The following is a 22,470-nucleotide window of genomic DNA, read 5'->3' on the forward strand; positions in this document are numbered from 1 at the left end:
CCCGGCTCGCCTGAGCCAGCTGATGGAAGGGGGGAACCCGAGGATGGTCCGGGGCCGAGCCGAGGCAGGGACAGCTGCGACTCCCGAGAGGGTGAGGACGAGGACTCGCGAGCCTCCTCCCCGAAAACCTCCACCGTAGACGAGCTCCGGCGGGAGGTCGAGATACTAGGCTGCGACCTCCACCGGGAGATGAACCTTAACATGACCCTTATACTGAAGGAGGTGCAGAATCAAGTGGACCGCGCCATCGCGGGCGCTGGAGGAGCAGCGGCCCTGATCCCGCGGCCAACCCCCGCGCCAGTCGTCCGGGCAGCCCCGATGGCCCCGGCTGCGCCAGCAGCGCCCGCAGCGCCGGGTGCCCCCCAAGCCCCGGCCCCCTGGGTGAAGACCCGGGAGCTACTCGTCACGTTTGACGGCAGCCCGGATAAGGTGGAATACTTCATCATCCAGGCCAATACCTACATGCACTACTGGGTAGCGTCCTTCCACGACGAGCGCAACCGAGTAGCCTACCTGGGGTCGAAACTGGAAGGGGAAGCCCAGCTGTGGTACGTGACCCTCTTCGAGGCGAACGGGCCGGAAGTGGCCACCGTAGCGGCGTTCCTGCAAGCCCTCCTGTCCCAGTTCGAAGACCCCCTGAGGGAGACCATCGCCATAGCGGCCCTCGAGGGGCTGCGCCAAGGGGGGAAGTCGATCCGTGAGTACTCCCTAGAGTTCCGAAACCACAGCCACAAAATAACGGGCTGGAGCGAGGCCATGAAGATCCGGGCGTACAAGAATGCTGAACCCGGGCGTACAAAATGCTGAACCCGGGCATCCCGGGCGTACAAAATGCTGAACCCGGGCATCCTGGATCGGGCGCTGGGGCAAGTCCGCCCTGACACTCTGGTGGGCTGGATCCAGCTGGCGGGTGAGATCGAAAACAACATGAAGGAGGTGGCGATCCAACGCCAGGGGCTCCAGCCGTGATCCAGCCGGGACGGGCGGCCGACGGCGAAAGCGGAGCCCAAAAAAGCGGGAGGAGGGACCAGTCCCAAACACTCCTCGGGGCCCCGCAAGTGCTACCAATGTGGGGACCCGAACCACCTAGCCGCCAACTGCCCCGACCGGGCGAGATCCAGCACCCCCGCCGTGAAAGGGCCGAGCAGCAACACCAAGAAACCCAGCAAGCCGAAAGAGTCGAGCCGCAGCAGCACCGCCCTGTCGATGGTGCTTGACGAGGATTCTATAATGCTAGAAGATCTCGGGGACGACACCTGGGAGACCGAGCCGTCGGGAAACAAGGACGACCTGCACTAGAGGGTGCCCAGCGGCAGGTCCCGGAGAAAGCGGCACCATTACGGGTGAGAATTTCGGGGGAACTGAGGTTCATCCCACTGACTTTACTTAATGTGGAATTGAAGCGCTTTGTACACGCCCGAGCGCTCATAGACTCGGGGTGCACGCGGGAGCTGATCACCCCGCGATTTCTGGACATGTTAGGAATCGGGCGCGAGCGCCTACCCCGGCCTCTCGAATTTGAGCAAATGGAACAGGGACTAAGCTCTGCCTACCACCCGCAGACGGACGGGCAGAGTGAGCGGGTGAATGGGCTTCTGGAGCAGTACCTCCGGTGCTATGTGAACTTCCAGCAGACCAACTGGGTAGAGCTGTTACCCTTTGCCGAATACAGTTATAACAACAGCCTGCATGGTTCGATAAAGGTCTCCCCGTTCCAGGCTGTGCACGGGTACGAGGGGAAGCCTTTCCCAATGCTCCCGGGCGGAAACAACCCCCCTATCTCGCCAGAATGCCAGCAATGGTGGAAATCCTTAGAAAGTCCTGGAAAGTCATCCAGGAGAACCTGGAAGAGGCCAAAAGAGACTATAAAGCCCAATTCGACAAAAAGCACAGCCCAGGGTGGGACTTTAAGGTCGGAGAAACTGTGTTTTTGTCAACCAAGAATCTCCCGCTCCCCCAGACCTCTCAGAAGCTAGCCTACCGATTCCTTGGCCCTTTCAAGATCAAACGGGTGATCAATAAAGTGACTGTTGAATTGGACTTGCCCAAACTGTTTAGTAAAATACACCCTGTTTTCCATTGCAGTCTTATCCGTCGAGATCCGGGTGGGTCGAAGTGGCACCCTCGGGGCCCCGAGCCGGAACCCACGATGGTTCGGGGCCAGAAGCACCACGAAGTGAAAGAGATTCTCGATTCTAGAATGCACCGGGGGGGCCTCCAGTATTTAGTACGCTGGCGCTACTTCCCGCCCAGCTGCGATGAATGGGTCAAAGCCCAAGACCTCAATGCTCCTAAACTGCTTAAGCAATTTTACCTACTGCACCCAGACAAACCCCGAGCAAGAGCTTAGGGGGGGCAGTATGTCAGCTTGCGTTCAATCGCTTCCTATTGATACTAACCATATTGCCTATACTGCTTATTTGTTCAAGACTAACCCTTTTGCCCTGTAGTAGAATGCAAGGTATGTCAGAGGGAGGGAGGCCTTGGGCGCCAGGGGTAATAAACGGCTAGCAGAACACAGAGAGACACCGCGCCGTTTCCCAGGCCAGGCAAGGCCGCCAAGCGGAAGGGGGAGTGTGGGCAGACTCAGGAAAGACAGATAGCAAGCGTGTGAATCAAACACCCCTGAGGGAGAAAGCAGCTTTTGTTTTAAGGAGTGATTTGCAGGGCCCTGCCTTTGATGTACCCCCAATATATGATAGTACCCATCCAATGCATGTTATCACTTTCAATGGTCTTCTCCAGTAGAAACATTGTGTATCCAATAAAGAAACTTATTTCTAAAGAAAGAGTTCTTTTGTTCTGGAATCTCAATGAACACTACGCTGACACATACTGTCGGAGAGAAGAGTGATTGGTGTGTAAATAAATGTATATAGTGGTTTTACAGCTACTGTGTACAACCTTCATTCTTGCGTCGCTAAGAATCACCCTCTTGGACTCTAAGTGCATCACAGGGTTATGGGCCCAGCACGCTTCCGCTGCACATAGAAGACCTGAGAGAGGTGGTAAAGAAAGGACACTGAGTTGCTCCAGAGGCTGCCTAGGAGGTGAGACCAGCAGTGGCTGAAAGGAGTCTGAGCAGGATGGCTACAGCAGCAGCTACCGTGCTGGTGGAGAAGCTCACCACTACCAACTACAACATCTGGTCGCTCAGGTTAGAGCATTTCCTGAAGAGAGAGGGGCTTTGGGACTGTGTGTCAGCTCCTCCCGCTGATCCCACGCCGGCAGAGGCCGTTCAGGACCAAAAGGCTCTAGCCACTATCATACTAAGCATTTCAGACGACCAGCTGGTGCATGTCCGTGGTAATCAGACAGCGAAGGAGGCTTGGGAAGCTCTCAAGGCTGTGTATGTGCAGAAGTCAGCAGGTTCGCTGATATCCCTGACAAGGAGGCTCTACAGGAAACGTATGCTGGCCGGGGAGTCGATGAGGGACCACCTCGACGGTATGTCTATCTGTTTCCAAGAGCTAGAAGCAAGGGGTAAAGCGGTGGCTGAGGAAGATAAAGTCCACATAATATTGAGCTCTCTGGACGAGAGATATGATATGCTGGTGATAGCATTTGAAGGGCAAGATGCCGACAAGCTAACTTTGCCTTACGTGACCGGCAAACTCCTGGCAGAAGAGCAAAGGCAGCTGGAGAGCAGGAAAGAGCAGACTCACCGCAAAAAAGAAGATAAGCAGAGGTCTGTGGGGGCTGGTTCCAGCTGGCAAGCCAAAGAAGAGGAGGAAAGAGCCTTGCAAGTGCGGAGGAGACGTTGTTATCTGTGCAACCAGCTCGGACATTTGCGAAGGTCTTGTCCTCAGCAGCAACAGAGAAAGAGCCGGCAGCAGTCTTCAAGAACTCAGGCAACTCTGGTAAGAACTGGTCCGGGACTGCAGAGTGTGCCCTGGGTTGTCGACTCCGGGGCTACGCAGATTTTTTGCTGCCAGAAAGAACAGCTGCAGGACTGCAGACCAGCTGTGCAGAAAACTGTAAGCTTGGCTGACGGGAGACAAGCAGACGTGCTTTGCCAAGGCACGGTCTGTTTTCCCGGACTTAATCATACTTTTGATAATGTGTTATGCGTGCCAGAGTTAGAGACTAATTTGTTGCGTGTCTCCGTCCTGGCAACAGCTGGGTTCACAGTACTGTTTGATAAGAAGGGCTGTGAAATCTTAAAGCAGGGTAAACGGCTGGCTAAGGGAATGCTAAAAGCGAATGTGTATGAGCTTGTGCAAACAGTGGGAAAGGCACAAACTGTGTGGAATAGACAGCCACACAACAGGTGCATTCACCGCTGGCATAGAAGACTGGGCCACGCCAGCTATAACACAATTAATAAAACCCTGGAGATATTGCAGGGAGTGAAAGTGGATAAATGTAATGCATTCCTAGATTGTAATGTCTGTAAGGAAGCCAAGTCAAAGTCATTTCCGTCTTCTAAAAGGAGTGAACGTGTGTCTGAGAGACCGCTCCAATTAATACATGCAGACCTGATAGGGCCGTATGCACCTAGTGTTTCTAAAAATAGGTTTGCTTTGATTCTGGTCGATGACCACAGCAGATTTGCGTGGGTGTACGCTATTAAGCATAAAAGCGATGTATGTGCAACTTTCAAGTACTGGGCTAGAAGGGTGCAGAAGCAGTTAAATGCCAGAATAGCCTCACTTCAAACAGATCAAGGGGGCGAATTCCAAAGCAAAGACTTTGCCAACTATCTGAGGCAAGAGGGCATAAAACACAGAGTTGCCAAAGTTTCCTCTCCGTGGGAAAACGGGGTCGTTGAACGGAGAGCAGGGGTACTCCAGGGTATCTGCCATGCTTTGCTAGAAGACAGTGGTTTAAAGCTGGCATACTGGGGTGAAGCCTTGAAAACGTCCTGTTACATCTCTAACCGTTTGTGGACGGAGGCTATAAATGTCATACCCTACAGGGTCTTGTATGGGAGAAAGCCAACCCTGGATCACCGTAGAATTTTTGGGTCTAAGGCATGGGTGAACATTCCTCTAGATAAGAGGAGGAAGGGAGGTGCTAAAGCCAGGAAACTTGTGTTCGTGGGGTATCAGAACGGCATGAAGTCTTATAGATTCGTGGACGGTAATGACTTAATAAAACTGAGTAGGTCTGCCTCGTTTTGCGAGGATGATAATTGGACCAAAATCGATGCCAATGAAATGCCCAAAGAAACTAAAATGCAACTGTCTCTGACAAGTGAGGAGGGGCAAAAACCAGAAAGCAAGCAGGCTCCCTCACTGGAGCAGAAGGAGGACAGTGCGAGTAGTTCTGAAAGCATTAAACAGCAGGAGACTTCTGAGGCTGTAAAAAGGGAGCCGGTTGAAATCAGGGTCTCTGCAAGAGAAAATAAAGGTGTGCCGCCCAAAAGATATGGTTATGATACTGATATAAATTATCTGGGCAATGGAGATAGTTTGCCTGATGGAGGGGCTGTGTAAGTGCACCAGAGTTAAAGGTGGATACTTCTTTCACTAAGGAGGAAGGAGGTTATACATATGTATATGATGATAACCCTAAAACGTATCCTAGTGTGCTGGAACTGTTATATGGCAAGTCTTCTAAAGAACAGGGAGACACATAAGCAAAAGCCTGGAAAGAGAGGCTTTAAGCAGTAACCACTTAAAATGTGCAAATGTTCAATGTGCAAATGAATAAATGCTGGAATGTAAAAGAAATGCTGTAACATTAAACAAACATGCTGCTTCAAAATGTATAATAAGCTGCAACTAAACTGTGATTGTAAAGCTGAAACTGAAATGTAACAATTCCAAACTGTAACTCTTAAGCTAAATGTACAAAACTGAAAGCTGTGAAAATGTGTTAGCAAATATGTGTGCTGGGAAAAGAATATACCTTTATACCAGACAAGGTACGGTATCGTTTCTAACAGACCGAGCCAGCAACGAGATAAAGGGAGTGCTCAGTCTGGGAAGAGAGCCAACTGATAAGATATGGTCAGTCTGGGAAGTAAGCCAGTAAGAATGTGCTTGCTGGGTAATTAGCAAGCGGAGCAAAATGTGTGTGTGTTAACACAAGAGTTCAGGGAATAAAATGCTGAACTGTAACTAATGTATATATGGAAAGAAATGTAACTGAATGTATTAATGGTAATATGAACAATACGAATATGGAATATTGTAATATATGGATTACAGTACAAGCCTATAATCTGAGGAGGAGTGTCACTGGTATATATGAGAAGTGACAGCTTATAGCATGTGCTGTAGAAGTGAAAGTAGATCTGGAGGCTAGATGATCTAGATGACAGCAGGTGGCTGGGTGCCAGAGGTATTGCATCAGCCAGCACAGTCAGCATGACACAGCAAGTTGCTGATTGGCTGTCCAATGTATATATGTACAGAGTAACTATGGTGTGTGTGGGTTAATGGAGTTGGTGTTGCAGCGGAGCATACTGTCGGAGAGAAGAGTGATTGGTGTGTAAATAAATGTATATAGTGGTTTTACAGCTACTGTGTACAACCTTCATTCTTGCGTCGCTAAGAATCACCCTCTTTGGCAGAAAAGAGCTCTGTGGTCCTGATCAAAGCCCTGGGCGGGCCGCTTCTGGCATGCGGGCCGAGTGTTTGACACCCCTGCCCTGGATTCCCCAGAAATGCTCTAGTGACATCTGGGATTTGGGCTGAATGTGATGGTGACATTTCATGCAACGTCATTTCCACCCCTGTGTATATCCACCCCCAGCCCAGACGAAAGGGCCCAGCCGGCAGAAGAATGGGATTCCTGGGTTTTGCTCTGATCCAGCAGGGATGCTGTAACTTTAGGAACTCCAGAGTTCCCAGGGCACGTTTGAAGTCTGAAATATGTTGGCAGAGGTTTTCACCCGGAGGCTCATGGGTACTTCTCTTCTGCCTCTCCCAGGATTTAGTAAAAAGTGTGAAAGAATGTGCTGAGTGTACACAGGGCTGGTCTCAGATGCCTGGGAAGGGGGTGCGTGAAGCAGGGAGTGACAAAGGAAATGGAATAAGAAGTTAAACCCCCTCCCTTCTTCCTTTCTGTTATGAACAGGCAGTGGAGAGACGCTGTTGAGCCGCTGTCTTTCTGGAGGTGTGGAAACGGCTGATTTTCCTCCAGTCCAGGTAAGGGAGATGAGCGGGGGGCAGCCTGGGGCCCCCTTCTTTCTCGGGGAGGGGGTGCTTCTGCTCCCACAGTTTCTACAAGGGTCCGGATGAGAGAGGATTTAAATTCAGCTCTTTTTCCCCATGCCAAACCGTATATCCTGTTCCGCCCCAGACTCCTCTCTTCCGGTATGCAATGTTTGTCTGCGGGCTCTCCTTCCTTGGAGGTTTATTTATTTTATTTAGTTATTTTGCGGATTCTAGTCCACCTTCCCAAGTCGGATTCAGGGTGGATTACAACATAATAAAATAATTAAATCACACAATGAAACAGTTAAAATTAAACAGTTAAAACCATTAAAAAGTAAGAAAATAAGGCAGATGGCTAGATGGCTAGATGGCCATCTGACAGCAAGGCAGATCCTATGAATTTGGGGTAGGTATATGTGAGTTTCCTGCATTTTGCAGGGGGTTGGACTAGAGGACCCTGGAGGTCCCTTCCAACTCTAGGATTTTGTGATCTCTGATGAGGGAATCTGCTTTTTCTTTCAGTGCCCCGTTTCCTTTGAGGAGGTGTTTGTCTGCTTCACCCCAGCAGAGTGGGCCCTGCTGGATCCGGGCCAGAGAACTCTCTACAGGGAAGTCATGTGGGAGAACTACAGGAGCGTCATCTCTCTGGGTACGGATTTTTCACAAAGGTCAGAGGTGTGAGTTGGTGCCCCTGGGATGATGCGGGAATCAAAGTGTAGAACAGCAATACATCATATTGAGGCCTTTCCACCTAATTGATGAGGTGCAACGGAGACCAGTGTTGTGGCCATCACCGAAGCCTGAAAAGGTGTCCCAGATAACAATGTTTGATAAAACCTTTTTCGAAAAACCATATAATCTTTTTGTACATTACAACAGCACAAGAAAGGTCCATTCTCACATTACAATATTACGAGAGAGGCAAGCCTGTATCTAAGGGTGGCCCCAGGGGGGCACGGCCCCTCTACCCAACCCCCCCTCAACATGTATGGCCCCTCCTTTCCCCGCCGCTTTTGCGGCCCCCGATCCCCCCACCGCTGCTATTGCGGTCCTCGCCCGATCTCCGCACTGCTTGCCTAGCTGCCCCCGTTTGATCTCCCCGCCCCTTTTCTGGTGGCCCCCACTCTCATCACCGCTCTTGTGGCCCCCGCCTGAATTCCCCACTGCTGCTCCGCAGCCCCCCCACCAAATTTTTTCCTCTGGGGCCCCTCCCCCAGAAATTTTCTGGCTACGGGCCTGGAGAGAGGTCCAGTGAGCCTCTCAGATTTAGATGAGATATTGGCTCATTTTGTCAATGAAGTTATTCCTCAAGAGTAGTCCTTATTTCTTTCAGGATTGTCAGCCTCTTGTAACAATTGAATGTAAATGCTCTTCTGCAACATCTGCTTTTTTCAAGTTCTCTCATCCTGGGGTAAACCAGGGCGATAACAACAGGACACGCCACAAAACTGAATGGAAATAGATAATTTTTAAATTTTAAGATATTGTTAATTCTTGTTAAAAACTTGCCACTCCTAACCCTAACCCACTAATCCTTGCCACTCCTAATCCTAACCCTAACCCACTTAAGTGTATGTATATATATTTACTTGGAGCTGAAACCAGTCCTGAACCACTTCTTTAACCAGATGCAAAAGCCTTCTGGAGCTTGCTGGCAAATTGCTCTCTACAATATTTTTATTAGGAGCAAGCCCTTCCTTTTGATGGCAGAAAGCAAGCTCCAAAAGGATTCAATGGTAAGTTTCTGGGTGCACATTGGACCTTTCTTGTGCTGTTGTAATGTATAAAAAAAGTATGGTTTTTCTAAAAAGGTTTTACTAAACATTGTTAGCCAGGACATCACAGGGTTTGTTTCTCTTGTTGCGTGTAATGTGAAGTGTGATCCCATTTTGTTGGTGTTACTGAGAAGGTGTTTCGGCCGGAGGCAAAGGTGATGAAAGAGACCCTGAGAAAGAATCTGGATCCTCATTTCTCTGCTGCTTACATTTACAACACCCCCTGCCCCCTGAATGGGATTACAAACATCCCCTTTGACTGTGACCTGGAAAAGATCCTGTCAAGAACCCAAGCCTGGGTCCCCCTGGTATTATACTTCTACCTCTGTAGTGTCAGGTAGTCTGAATGACCCTATCGAGGGTCCTCTCTGATGGAATCTTCCAAGCCTGGGTCCCCCTGGTGTTATACTTCTACCTCTGTAGTGTCAGGTAGTCTGAATGACCCTATCGAGGGTCCTCTCTGATGGAATCTTCCAGAAGCTGTCAGTACCCACCCAGTCCCCCCTAACTCCTGCTTACACAACTGGATACAGGTTCTCAGGATTCACCAAAGCCAGCCTTGAGAAAGATAAGCTGGGGGGGGGGGGGGTGGAGGGGGTTAAATCAGCAACACCTGCAAGTCAGACAGACCATTTAATACTCACATTAACCCTTGATGTGAACTAGGGTGTCTTGCCTCACAGATCTGTCCCTCTTACACTGGTTGGGATTGCGTCTAAGATCCTGACCATGATTCCAGAAGAATCTTTACTCTTGAATTTATTTCCTTCCCGATAGAAGAAGGATTACTTTTTCTTTCTCTCTCTCTGCAAATGAAGCCAGAAGTATAAGAGAGACTTTGGTGGAGAAAGACAATCGCTTTGCATCCAAAGAAAAGCTGGGGAGTTTCTCAAGAGGATCTCAAGAGCATATTTCTTCCCCAAATGAGCTATCTGACAGTAAGTATCATTCAGTTAGGCCAAGAAAGACGCAATGCAAAAGATTTATGCGATCTGAAGAGAAACCAGAGAAATTTAGTGGAAATTTAGTGAAAGCCATTTACTCCAGCCAAAAAGCTAGAATAAATATAAATGGGTATCTTTCTGATTTCATAACTATTGTGCAAGGTACTAGACAAGGATGCCCGCTCTCGTCCTTACTCTTTGTCTTGACGCTAGAATTTTTGATAAACTCGAGAAGAAAAGATCAGGCGATTAGAGGTACAAAGATTAAGGGTGAAAGTTTCAAAATTCAAGCTTTTGCTGATGACTTGTTGTTTATATTGGAAGAACCCACAAATTCAATTGGGAAATTAAAAGAAAGATTGAAACAATATGGTGAAGTAGAAGGTTTTAAAGTAAATTATCAAAAAACTAAATTTCTAGCAAAAAGTATGGGAAAAGAACAAATTATTGAATTAGAGGGGAAATCTGGATTTGGCTATGAAAAAAAGATAAAATATCTGGGTATCCATTTAACAACGGAATTGAAAACCCTAAAAAATGATAACTTTGATAAGATTCTAAAAGAGATAAAATTAGACCTAGAAAGATGGAATGATTTACAGATCTCTATTTTAGGAAGAATTGCGTCAGTCAAAATGAATTTGCTACCTAGAATCTTATTTTTATTTCAAATGATTCCTGTCATATTACCGAGAGCCTTCTTTCAACAATTAAACAAGATAATAACAAATTTTGTATGGCAATTCAATTTAATGACTCCAAGGATTCTTTGTAGGCGATAGAATGCAATTCTTCATCGGGGGAATCTTCAAAGCCGAAAAAAAACCCCTCCTGGGATCGTTCGTCAGCCAAAGTGAATCCCCCTCGAAATAAACATGCATGCCGTAGACAATTTCCTTTACTGGAAAGAGTAGACAGTAGGCTTTATAAAGCCTTTTCTGTCCAAAAACAAAGATCCTGGTCTGCTCCACACAGGGAAACAGGTCAGCTCACCAAGCTTCAAGCTTCAACATAAACTCACTAAGGCTTCAACTTCCTATGGACTATAACAACATCTGAGATAAAGTGGATGGTATAATGAGGGAATAGACGTCGCTAATAAGGTAACGATCCTTATCTGCTACTCCGGGTTAAATTTAAGCTTGTTAAAAGGGAAGATCTGGGACCCAGAACTATTTTTCAAAGTGGAAAATCAAGAAGTGGAAGGGGGTAGAAGTGGTTTTTTTGGACTCAAAAGAAAGCAGAAAAGTGCAGAAAAATACTTGCTGTTATGAATTCTTGTGGCTTCGGAAAAAACCCCCAGTCATAACAAAGCTGCAGTCTCTCTCCTCAAAACAGGAAGTGAGGTTTTCTACAATCATTGTAAGACTTCAATGCTAGAGAGTCAGGAAGTAAGTGCGGAGTGAAGAGGAGCATCCAAGTATCCAGATACTTGCAAGAGTCAGTAACCATAGAGAAACATTGGAGGCTAATTACAGAAAGGCCAAAATATTTTCACTAAATAACTTGAAAGTGGACTATAAAAGGATTCAAAATATATATAAACAATCCCCTAAGGGCTAAATAACATGGACTATGTGCTTGAAATTGGAAAATAAGCCCTAGAGGGTAAAAGGAAAACTTTTTAAAAAGAGAGGCTTGGAACTTTAAAAATTAATATCTTGAGCTAGGAAGCTTTGAGGACGGCATTCTTAGGCTTGTTGAAAAGGGCAAGATCTGTTCTGCTAAATGCAACTATCAGATTGGGGATTGAAGATACCAATTAAAAACCCATTATTTGTAATGGGCAATCAGTAATGTCTGAGTAAAAGTTGGAATCAAGAATTACAAGGTTAAGAGCTGCCTTAGTGAGAGACGGTAAAATGTCTAAACAAGTTCATGATCAACTGTACGCTATGGAAGCAAGAATATTGAAGGCAATGAGTGATTTAATAACTGGTAGTGAGAAGAAATTAACTAAGGAAATAAAATCCAGTGCTGAAGAGGTAAAGAAAGAATTTAAGAAGGAAATTGATGACCTAAGGAAAGAGTCTCAAGCAATAGCTAAAAAGACTGTTGACATAGAAGTGAAAATTAGAGATCAAGATGCCACTATTAAGAAAATGCAAGAAAAAGCAATACTACAAGACTGTAAGTTGATGGAGAATATGATTCGGCTAAGGGGAGTGCCTGAGAATGAACAAGAGGATGTGAAGACTCATATTGTCACAATTACAGCTGAATTTTTGGAAAAAGATCCAGAGGAGATGGAGCGTTTATGTGATTTTGCATACAGAGTCAATTCAGAGCTTGCCAGAAAGCGTAAACTACCCAGGGATGTAGTGAAACAATTTTGGATAATGATTCAACAGGAGATCTCGAAAATCTTGGGTTATAATATTAGGAGAGCACCAGATGTCTTTCTGGTGGGATTACAAATGGAAAGCTTTCCGAAGCAAGATAGAACATTGTTGTGGTATTTGCTTTCAGCTGCAAGAACACTGTATGCGCAAATGTGGAAGCAAGATAGAATACCTGAAAAATGGGACTGGGCCTTAAAGGTTCTTAACTGGAGTGAAATGGACAAACTTACTAGAATCTTAAATGACAATAATTTGGAGAAGTTTAAAGAAGACTGGAGTAAATTCCAAAGTTACGTGGAAATATAATGGAGGGTGAAGAGTCATTTAGTCATTTATGACAACATAATTGAACTTTAAATGATAAAGAAGAATTGTGATTATTGAGTTAGTAGGATATAGTTATATGGTAATTATACATATATAAGTTAAGATAAGAATAAGATAGCTGGAATTCCGGAGTTGATTTTATAACTATGAGTTTTGTGCGTAATGAATATCAAGAGAATTATAGAGAAAAGGTTATTGAAAAATTACTCTTTGTATAAAAATTTTATAATGGTGAAAAGATATTTAGTAGTGTTTGACAACATTAATCGAACTTTTAATGATAAAGAGGAATTGTGATATTGTGATAAAAGCATTAGTAGAACATGGTTATTTGGTAAATATATATATATATATGAGAGTTAAGATAAGACTAAGATAGGGGGAACTCTGGAACTGAATTAATAATTATGAGCGTTGTGTTTAATAAGTGCTAAGTGATTATTAGAGATTAGGTTAGTGAATGATAATTTTTTTTCTCTTTCTAAAGATTTTATAAGTGTGAAATTACCTTTAATATGCTTTTAATGTGTTTTAAGTACCGGCGGAGGTCATGAAGAAGAGGGGGGGAGGGAGGAAAAATATGTAATGTATTGGAGAAATATATTTGGATTTGTAGAGATGAATTTATTTCAATATATTGCAAAATAAAAAGTTTGGTCCCAAAAAAAACAAAAAAAAACAATTTTTGTATGGAAAATAAAAGACCGAGGATAAAACCAAAGAGTTTACAAGATAGTAAACAAAGAGGTGGTTTAGCATTGCCAGACTGGCATACATACTATAAGGCGTGTGCTTTGATGTGGGCTAAGGATTGGTTATTACTAAAAAATAAAAGATTATTGGTACTGGAAGGAGCAGATCTAACAAGGGGTTGGCACTCTTATATATGGTATCAAGCCCCCCCAAAAAACAGTATTTTTTTAGACATGAAATAAGAAAATCAGCATATAGAACCTGCATGGGAATAAAATCTCAAATTTATATGATGATTTAGATGATTATCACCAGTAGAAGCCTCATTACACCCAAATTTATTTCGGTGGGAATATAGTTATGCTTTTGAGGCTTTATTGGACGAAAGAGACAATTTAAAATTGGATGAATATGTCCAACTAGATTGGTGGACTAAATTACAAATCAAATCAAGATACAAATGTGACAAAGAAATGGGTTTTGTGAAAAAGTTGAATGAATTTGATTCCATAATACTAGGTACTGAACAGAAATTGATCTCAAAAATTTATAATTGGCTGCTAGAGGCTAAAATGCAAGATGAAATTCTTAAGGAAAGCTGGATAAGGTGGATGCAAGATATTGCTTATAACATAGAATTGTTGGAATGGTAGAAAATTTGGGGAGAAAAAGTTAGCAAAGTCATCAATATTTAAAGAAAATCTCTATAAAATGGTATACCGCTGGTATTTTACGCCTGAAAAGTTATCCAAAATATATCCTAACATATCCAACAAATGTTGGAAATGCAAAAAGGCGAAAGGAACATTTTACCATATTTGGTGGCAATGCGATAAAGCTAGGAAATACTGGGGACAAATATATGTATGGATCCAGAAAATATTAAAAATCAATATCCAGCATGTACCTGAATTATATCTATTGAATATGTGTAAGAACCCTGTGTTCCTAAGAACCCATGTTCCTCAGCATGATCATCCAGCTACATGAAGACCAGCGAGGCCAAGTCAGACACTGCAACGACCTCTCGGAGCCCTTCCCAATAGGCACAGGTGTAAAGCAAGGCTGCATTCTCGTGCCAACTTTCCTTACGATCTTCTTTAGCATGATGCTTCAAAGAGCCACAGTAGATCTAGATGATGAAGATGGTGTCTATATCCGCTATCGCACCGATGGCAGCCTGTTCAATCTGAGGCGACTAAAGGCCCACTCCAAGACAATGGAAAAACTCATCCGAGAGCTACTGTTTGCTGATGATGCCGCACTCGTCTCCCACTCGGTATCAGCTCTGCAGCATATGATGTCCTGCTTTGCAGAGGCTGCCAAGCTATTCGGCCTAGAAGTTAGTCTGAAGAAGACAGAAGTTCTCCACCAGCCTGCCCCCCAGGAAGATTATCACCCTCCCTGCATCACTGTGGGTGAGTCAGTTCTGAAGACAGTCCAGCAGTTCAGCTACCTGGGGTGCATCATCTCCTCAGACGCCAAGATCGATAAGGAGATTGACAACAGGCTGGCAAAGGCAAACCGTGCATTTGGCCGACTGCACAAAAGAGTGTGGAGCAACAAGCATCTGAAAAAAGGCACAAAGATAAATGTTTACAAAGCGGTTGTGTTGACAACCCTCATCTATGGCTCCGAATCGTGGGTTTTATACCGTCATCACCTGCGACTCCTTGAGTGCTTCCATCAGCGCTGCCTTCGCACCATTCTCAACATCCACTGGAGTGACTTTGTGACCAACACTGAAGTCCTCAAGCAGGCGGAGGTTACAAGCATCAAGGCACTGCTGTTGAAGATGCAGCTGCGCTGGGCAGGGCATATTTCTAGGATGGAAAACCACCGCCTTCCCAAGATTGCCCTGTATGGCGAACTCTGCACTGGTCATCGAAATAGAGGGGCACCAAAGGACTCCTTGAAGAAATCCCTTGGCACCTGTCGCATCAACCATCACCAGTGGTCTGACCTAGCCTCAGATCGCAAAGCATGGAGGCACACCATCCACCAGGCTGTCTCTTCATTTGAGAACGCACGTATAGCCGGTCTTGAGGACAAAAGGAGATTGAGGAAGAATCGAACTGCTACAGCACCAACCCCTAATCAGACTTTTCCCTGCAGCCACTGTGGCTGGATCTGCCTGTCCCGCATTGGTCTTGTCAGCCACCAGCGAGCCTGCAGCAGACGTGGACTACTGCTCCTTCCTTAAATCTTCGTCCGCGAAGCCAAGCAAAGAGCGAGAAAAACCCTATACCCAAAACAGTTCAAAAGCTTTATTACATATAGCGACAGTAGCCAGAATAGTGTACGCTAGATATTGGAAAACCCAACAGATACCAGCAAGAGAGGAATTTCTGCAAAAGCTGTACGAAGCCGCAGAAATGGACCTTTTAACGACAAAATTGAGAGAAGGTAATTTAGAAAAATGTAAAGAAACTTGTATATGATATATATAACGGACTTGATTCTTAGTTCCTTTATCTGTTATCAATTTCTGTCTTCATGATGTTTTTGTAATGTTTTGTTTGTCTTGTTTTGTTTTGTCAATAAAATATATTAGGAGTTCTTTAAAAAAAGAAAAGAAAGAAAGAGGCAAAGCATAGCCATGGCGGAGTTTGGATTGACTTCGGAGCAACATTTAGTTATTTATTTTAGTTTTATTTCTTGCACTTGTATCCCGCCCTCCCCAAACGGGCTCAGGGCGGCTAACAACGGTCACAATTCGATGACAGATTCACATTATAACAATAAAACATTATTAAAACATTCAAATATTAAAACAGTTTAAATGCAGTTCAGATGGCGCGCTCTGTCTGTTTTGAATTAATTTATGATGCTCTTGTGGGGTAGATAGTACACCCCCCCATAGATCTTAAAAGTACCTCCAATTATTTATTAAAAGCCTGCCAGAACAGATACGTCTTACAGGCCCTGCGGGATTGTGATAAATACCGCAGGGCCCTGGTCTCCTCAGGGCCTTCCAGAGGGCAGGCACAGCCACGGAAAAGGCTCTTGCCCTTGTCGTGGTCACACGGGCCTCCTTTAGCCCAGGGATCTTGAACAGATTTAACGAGCTTGATCGTAGTGCTCTCTGGGGCTCGTGTGGGGAAAGGCGGTCCAGAAAGGGCTTTAAAGGCCATATAGGGCTTTAAAGGACAAAACCAGCACTTTGAACCGGGCTCAGAACACTACAGACAACCTGTGCAGCGTCTCTAGTGCAGGTTGGTGCAATCATACAGCCCACTACGGGGGGAGGAGTCCTTCTGGGGATGTCAATAAGAAGATGATATTGGATTTATATCTCGCCCTATACTCTGAATCTCAAGAGTCTCAGAGCGGTCACAATCTCCTTTACCTTTACAACAGACACCCTGTGAGGTGTGTGGGGCTTAGAGAGCATTCCTCAGAAGCTGCCTTTTAAAGGACTTTTAAAGAAATTTCATTTCGATGAAATTGCTGAGCAGACAGGTTAAAACGGATAAAAGGAAGTACTTCTTCACCCAAAGGGTGATTAACATGTGGAATTCACTGCCACAGGAGGTGGTGGCAGCTGCAAGCATAGCCAGTTTCAAGAGGGGATTGGATAAAAATATGGAGCAGAGGTCCATCAGTGGCTATTAGCCACAGTGTATATATATTTTGGCCACTGTGTGACACAGAGTGTTGGACTGGATGGGCCATTGGCCTGATCCAACATGGCTTCTCTTATGTTCTTATGTTCTTATGACTACAAAAATATCAAAAATATTGTGCAAAAACACTTTTGACTAGTATGTACAAAATTAAGTAACTTATATTATATCATTTAAACACTATTGAACCCTTTGGTCTGAATCAATACAATGATCTCTCTTGTTTTATATAATGTATGTTGTTTCTGGGGTATGTTGTTAGATTTTGGTGATGTCTCCTTTAAATGGTTGAGTAACAACAGCAGTGACCGTCCTTTTTAAAAAAAGCCGTGTGCTCAGTTAGCCTAAGTCGCTAATTAAGATACCAAAATAGGCGTTTGAGAGAGAACTTGGCTGGAACTTTCAGGCCGTTATATCAACTGTTTCTGTATGTTTTTGTCAATATTGCTTTTGTTTAGGGTGGTTTTTATCGGTCACCTCTGTTGTTTACAGTTGGCTTATGAGGAAGCTGCAGGAGCAGCGGAACGCAATCAAAGCCGGAGTTTGCATGAAGGCAAGAATTTTTCCTTCAGAAGTCAACAAGAAACGGAGGGACTCCTGTGGAACTTTATTGTTGAGTCTCAGTACTCTGTTTGGAAAATTAAGAGACTGTGTGGGGTCCTCCCTGTAGTACTGTATTCGAGACTCCTGTTTGTCTTTAATTTCTATTGGATGAATATGAATGTATGCCTACTTTTGTAGGCTGTTTATTATATGATATAATATAAGTTACTTAATTTTGTACATACTAGTCAAGAGTGTTTTTACACAATATTGTTGATATTTTTGTATTCCATATATTGTGCTGCTATTGTTCTTTTGCATTGTTTTGCCTTTTCAAGGACAGCTCTGCAAGAGCTATGGCTAATCCAAGGCCATTCCAGCAGCTACAAGTGGATGAGTGGTGAATCAAACCCCGTTCTCCCAGATAAGAGTCCGCACACTTCACCACTACACCAAACTGGCTCTGGAAGAGGCAAGGAATAGCCATGGGGGATTTTGGACTGAGTTCAGAGCAACATTTAGTTGGTACAATCAGACAGCCCCCTGCACGGACAGGAGGCCTTCTGGGGACTGGGACTTGTAGGGTCAGGAGCTCCCTCTGAGCAAGAGCTCAGGTGTGGCTCTCGTAGGGATGAGGTATCCTGAAAGACTAGATATCTGGGGAGGGTGGGAGAGAGGTTAAGATCAGGCAAGCCAAAGGAGGCCGAAGGGCCCTCAGTCCTTTCCTCCTGCAGTCACATCGATGCCTTTAGAAATTACCTGCACTCCAGGTGATAATGAGATCTCTCTCCTTATTCCAGCCCAGGATGATCAGAGCAATGAGGAGGGTGAGGAACTGGATCAGCAGTTGCCAGATCGAGTTAAAAACGTGGACTTGAAAGAAAACATCAGGAATCCAGGCAGACCTAAGAGAAAGAAAGGCAGCCATACAGCTGAGAAGAGAGATGGAAGACGAAATAATGCACGTTTTCCAAAGCAGAAGATAATGAGGGCAAGTACATCCGTTCAGTGTGTAAAGCACTTCAAAATCATATCAAAACTCCCTCTGCACCAAAGACAACGAAGAGGGGAGAAAGCATTCGAATGCACAGAGAGTGGAAGGAGATTCAGTGAGACAAGGAATCTTCACAAGCATCAGAGAATCCACAAAGGAGACAGACCTTTGGACTGTTTAGAGAGTGAAAAGAGATACAGTCAGAGTGGCACTCTTCAAAAGCAACATAGAACCCACACAAGGGAGAGACCTTTTGAATGTTCAGAGTGTGGAAAGAGATTCAGTGACAGTAGCAGTCTTCAAAGTCATCAGAGAACCCACACCGGGGAGAGACCTTTTGAATGCTCAGAGTGTGGAAAGAGATTCAGTCAAAGTAGCAGTCTTCAAAGTCATCAGAGAACCCACACAGGGGAGAGACCTTTTGAATGCTCAGAGTGTGGAAAGAGATTCAGTCGGAGTGACTATCTTCAAAGTCATCAGAGAACCCACACAGGGGAGAGACCTTTTGAATGCTCAGAGTGTGGAAAGAAATTCAGTCACAGTTGCAGTCTTCAAAGGCATCAGAGAACCCACACAGGGGAGAAACGTTTTGAATGCTCAGAGTGTGGAAAGAGATTCAGTCGGAGTGGCAGTCTTCAAAGTCATCAGAGAATCCACACAGGGGAGAGACCTTTTGAATGCTCAGAGTGTGGAAAGAGGTTCAGTCAGAGTGGCAGTCTTCAAAGGCATCAGAGAACCCACATAGGGGAGAAACCTTTAGAATTCTCAAAGTGTGGAAAGAGATTCAGTCAGAGTGGCCATCTTCAACTTCATCAGAGAACCCACACAGGGGAGAGACCTTTTGAATGCTCAGAGTGTGGAAAGAGATTCAGTCGGCGTTTCAGTCTTCAAAGTCATCAGAGAACCCACATAGGGGAGAAACATTTTGAATGCTCAGAGTGTGGAAAGAGATTCAGTTGGAGTGGCAGTCTTCAAAGTCATCAGAGAACCCACACAGGGGAGAGACCTTTTGAATGCTCAGAGTGTGGAAAGAGATTCAGTCGGAGTGGCAGTCTTCAAAGTCATCAGAGAACCCACACAGGGGAGAGACCTTTTGAATGCTCAGAGTGTGGAAAGAGATTCAGTCACAGTGGCAGTCTTCAAAATCATCAGAGAACCCACACAGGGGAGAGACCTTTTGAATGCTCAGAGTGTGGAAAGAGATTTAGTCGGAGTCGCAGTCTTCAAAGTCATCAGAGAACCCACACAGGGGAGAGACCTTTTGAATGCTCAGAGTGTGGAAAGAGATTCAGTGACAGTAGCAGTCTTCAAAGTCATCAGAGAACCCACACCGGGGAGAGACCTTTTGAATGCTCAGAGTGTGGAAAGAGATTCAGTCAAAGTAGCAGTCTTCAAAGTCATCAGAGAACCCACACAGGGGAGAGACCTTTTGAATGCTCAGAGTGTGGAAAGAGATTCAGTCGGAGTGACTCTCTTCAAAGTCATCAGAGAACCCACACAGGGGAGAGACCTTTTGATTGCTCAGAGTGTGGAAAGAGATTCAGTTGGAGTCGCAGTCTTCAAACTCATCAGAGAATCCACACAGAGGAGAGACCTTTTGAATGCTCAGAGTGTGGAAAGAGATTCAGTCGGAGTGACTCTCTTCAAAGTCATCAGAGAACCCACACAGGGGAGAGACCTTTTGAATGCTCAGAGTGTGGAAAGAGATTCAGTTGGAGTGGCAGTCTTCAAACTCATCAGAGAATCCACACAGAGGAGAGACCTTTTGAATGCTCAGAGTGTGGAAAGAGATTCAGTCGGAGTGGCTATCTTCAAAGTCATCAGAGAACCCACACAGGGGAGAGACCTTTTGAATGCTCAGAGTGTGGAAAGAGGTTCAGTCACAGTAGCAGGCTTCAAAGTCATCAGAGAACCCACACAGAGGAGAGACCTTTTGAATGCTCAGAGTGTGGAAAGAGATTCAGTCGGAGTGACTCTCTTCAAAGTCATCAGAGAACCCACACAGGAGAGAGACCTTTTGAATGCTCAGAGTGTGGAAAGAGATTCACTGAAAGTAGCCATCTTCACAGGCATCAGAGAACCCACACAGGGGAGAAACCCTTTGAATCCTCAGAGTGTGGAAAGAGATTCAGTCAGAGTGGCCATCTTCAAAGTCATCAGAGAAACCACAACGGAGAGACATTTTGAATGCTCAGAGTGTGTGTGGAGAAATGCCATTTTATTCAATGTTGGTGCTTCATTGGGAGGGAAAACATGAAACTCCTAAGCAGGCTTGGGCCTAGCCTTCCCCTCACTCCCCCCCTCCCTTCTAGAGCCAAACCAACACCTCTAGGGGGAAAGTCTCCTAGAGAGGCAGGAAGTTCTTTTGTTCTGGGGATTGGAGTTAGCACGAAGAGAAGGCAGTTCTCAGCTAGCGATCCACGGAGAAGGATGTGAGCATGGGAGCTCCTGCCCGGGGAAGAGGCCTAGTCAGGAAAATGAGGCCCCCAGGCAGTCAGACCAAGTAAGTCATCCAAAAAGGCAGGGCGTGTTTAGACCAGGGACAATACGATGCGTTTAAAACCACCATTTTGTTTGTCATGCTGTTTGCTGTGCGGGTGCTGGGCTGTGCTAACCTTTTATAGGCAACTGTTTTTGTTTTGTTTTTCTTTCCCTTTCTTTTTCTCTTTTAAACAAATATTTTTACTGTTTTGAATGCTGGCAGTCAAACTCTGTACCACATAGATCCCGACCGCTTAGACCACGCTGCGTTGAGAAGGGGGCCCCGGGGAAGGGGGGGGGGAGGCATGCTGTTGGATAACATGCCAATCCTCCAGGGGTGCCCCAGAGAAGTGCTGAGGTCTCTGTGAAACCCAAGTACAGGGTGGCAGAGGACCTTGAGGCCTGGCCTCATAGCTGGAGAGGGGGATTGGGAGTCCTGTTCCTCTCAATCTGAACCCCTAGACTGAGCAGGTGGTGGCAGCGAGCCCAGGTGGCAGGAGGAGAAATAGCTCCCTCCAGGAGTTGGCGACTCAATAGGGAGTTGACGGGACCGGGTCTGAAGGCAGAATCGGGCTGGTTCCGCCACAGTGTGGAAAGAGATTTAGTCACAGTGGCCATCTTCAACGCCCTCAGAGAACCCACACAGGGGAAAGACCTTTTGAATGCTCAGTGTGCGGAAGGAGATTCCGTGGGAGTTGCATTCTTCCTAATCATCAGAAAACCTACCCCACGGATAGACCTTTCCAATGCTCAGAATGTGGAAAGAGATTTAGTCGGAGTGACACTCTGCAGCGGCACCAAAGAACTCAAAGAATAGAAACCATGTAATTGCTTAGCCTTTTAAAGCAGCTTTTATCTTATTTTATAACTAAAAAAGAGCCACAATCCGTTTAAAGAACTGGCACTATATAGTAGAAAGCTTGAATCTATAAAGAAATGTTAGTGTAACCAGGAAGAAATATTTAAAAATGCTCTAAATATGGAAGTAATTTTAGCCGTGTTTGAAGCCTTCAAATACATCCCACTACCCCATATGATCTTAGGAGAACACCAGACTCTTCTTCCAGGCAGTTGGCAACCCTAGATTGTTAATTAATCTGAGAAAACGAAGCTGAACTAAGGAATGTTTATATGTTGTTTAAGAGATTATTATGTGTATCAGGTACGTCAGACTTATACTCCTTATACATAGCTATCTGGTCCTTTGAAATTAGTTTTAATGTTGATGAATACTGCTATGAAATTATTGTAAATTACTATATTATTATTGTAAACTGTTCAATGTTTACAAAGCGGTTGTGATGACAACCCTCATATACGGCTCCGAATCGTGGGTTTTATACCGTCATCACCTGCGACTCCTTGAGCGCTTTCATCAGCGCTGCCTTCGCACCATTCTCAACATCCACTGGAGTGACTTTGTGACCAACTGTGGCGGAACCGGCCCGATTCTACCTTCAGACCCGGTCCCGTCAGCTCCCTATGGAGTCGCCAACTCCTGAAGGGAGCTATTTCTCCTCCTGCCCCTTGGGCTCGCTGCCACCACCTGCTCAGTCCCGGGGTTCAGATTGAGAGGAACAGGACTCCCAATCCCCCTCTCCAGCTGTGAGGCCAGGCCTCCAGGTCCTCTGCCACCCTG

The 22,470-nt window shown here is 45.4% G+C and overlaps 1 protein-coding gene across 1 annotated transcript; it reads left to right on the forward strand.

Moving 5' to 3' along the window:
* Positions 1 to 1,475: 1,475 nt before the first annotated feature.
* LOC132590250 (zinc finger protein 420-like) lies at positions 1,476 to 20,300 on the forward strand (the record flags this gene model as incomplete). The annotated part of the gene is made up of 6 exons (XM_060263236.1): positions 1,476 to 1,729; positions 4,517 to 5,352; positions 7,027 to 7,097; positions 9,016 to 9,189; positions 18,585 to 19,048; positions 19,133 to 20,300. Coding segments are annotated over exons 1-6 (2,967 nt in total), but the record flags the coding sequence as incomplete, so codon positions are not given.
* Positions 20,301 to 22,470: the final 2,170 nt, after the last annotated feature.

Source organism: Heteronotia binoei, chromosome 2 (genome assembly GCF_032191835.1).
Source record: "Heteronotia binoei isolate CCM8104 ecotype False Entrance Well chromosome 2, APGP_CSIRO_Hbin_v1, whole genome shotgun sequence".
NCBI lineage: Eukaryota > Metazoa > Chordata > Lepidosauria > Squamata > Gekkonidae > Heteronotia > Heteronotia binoei.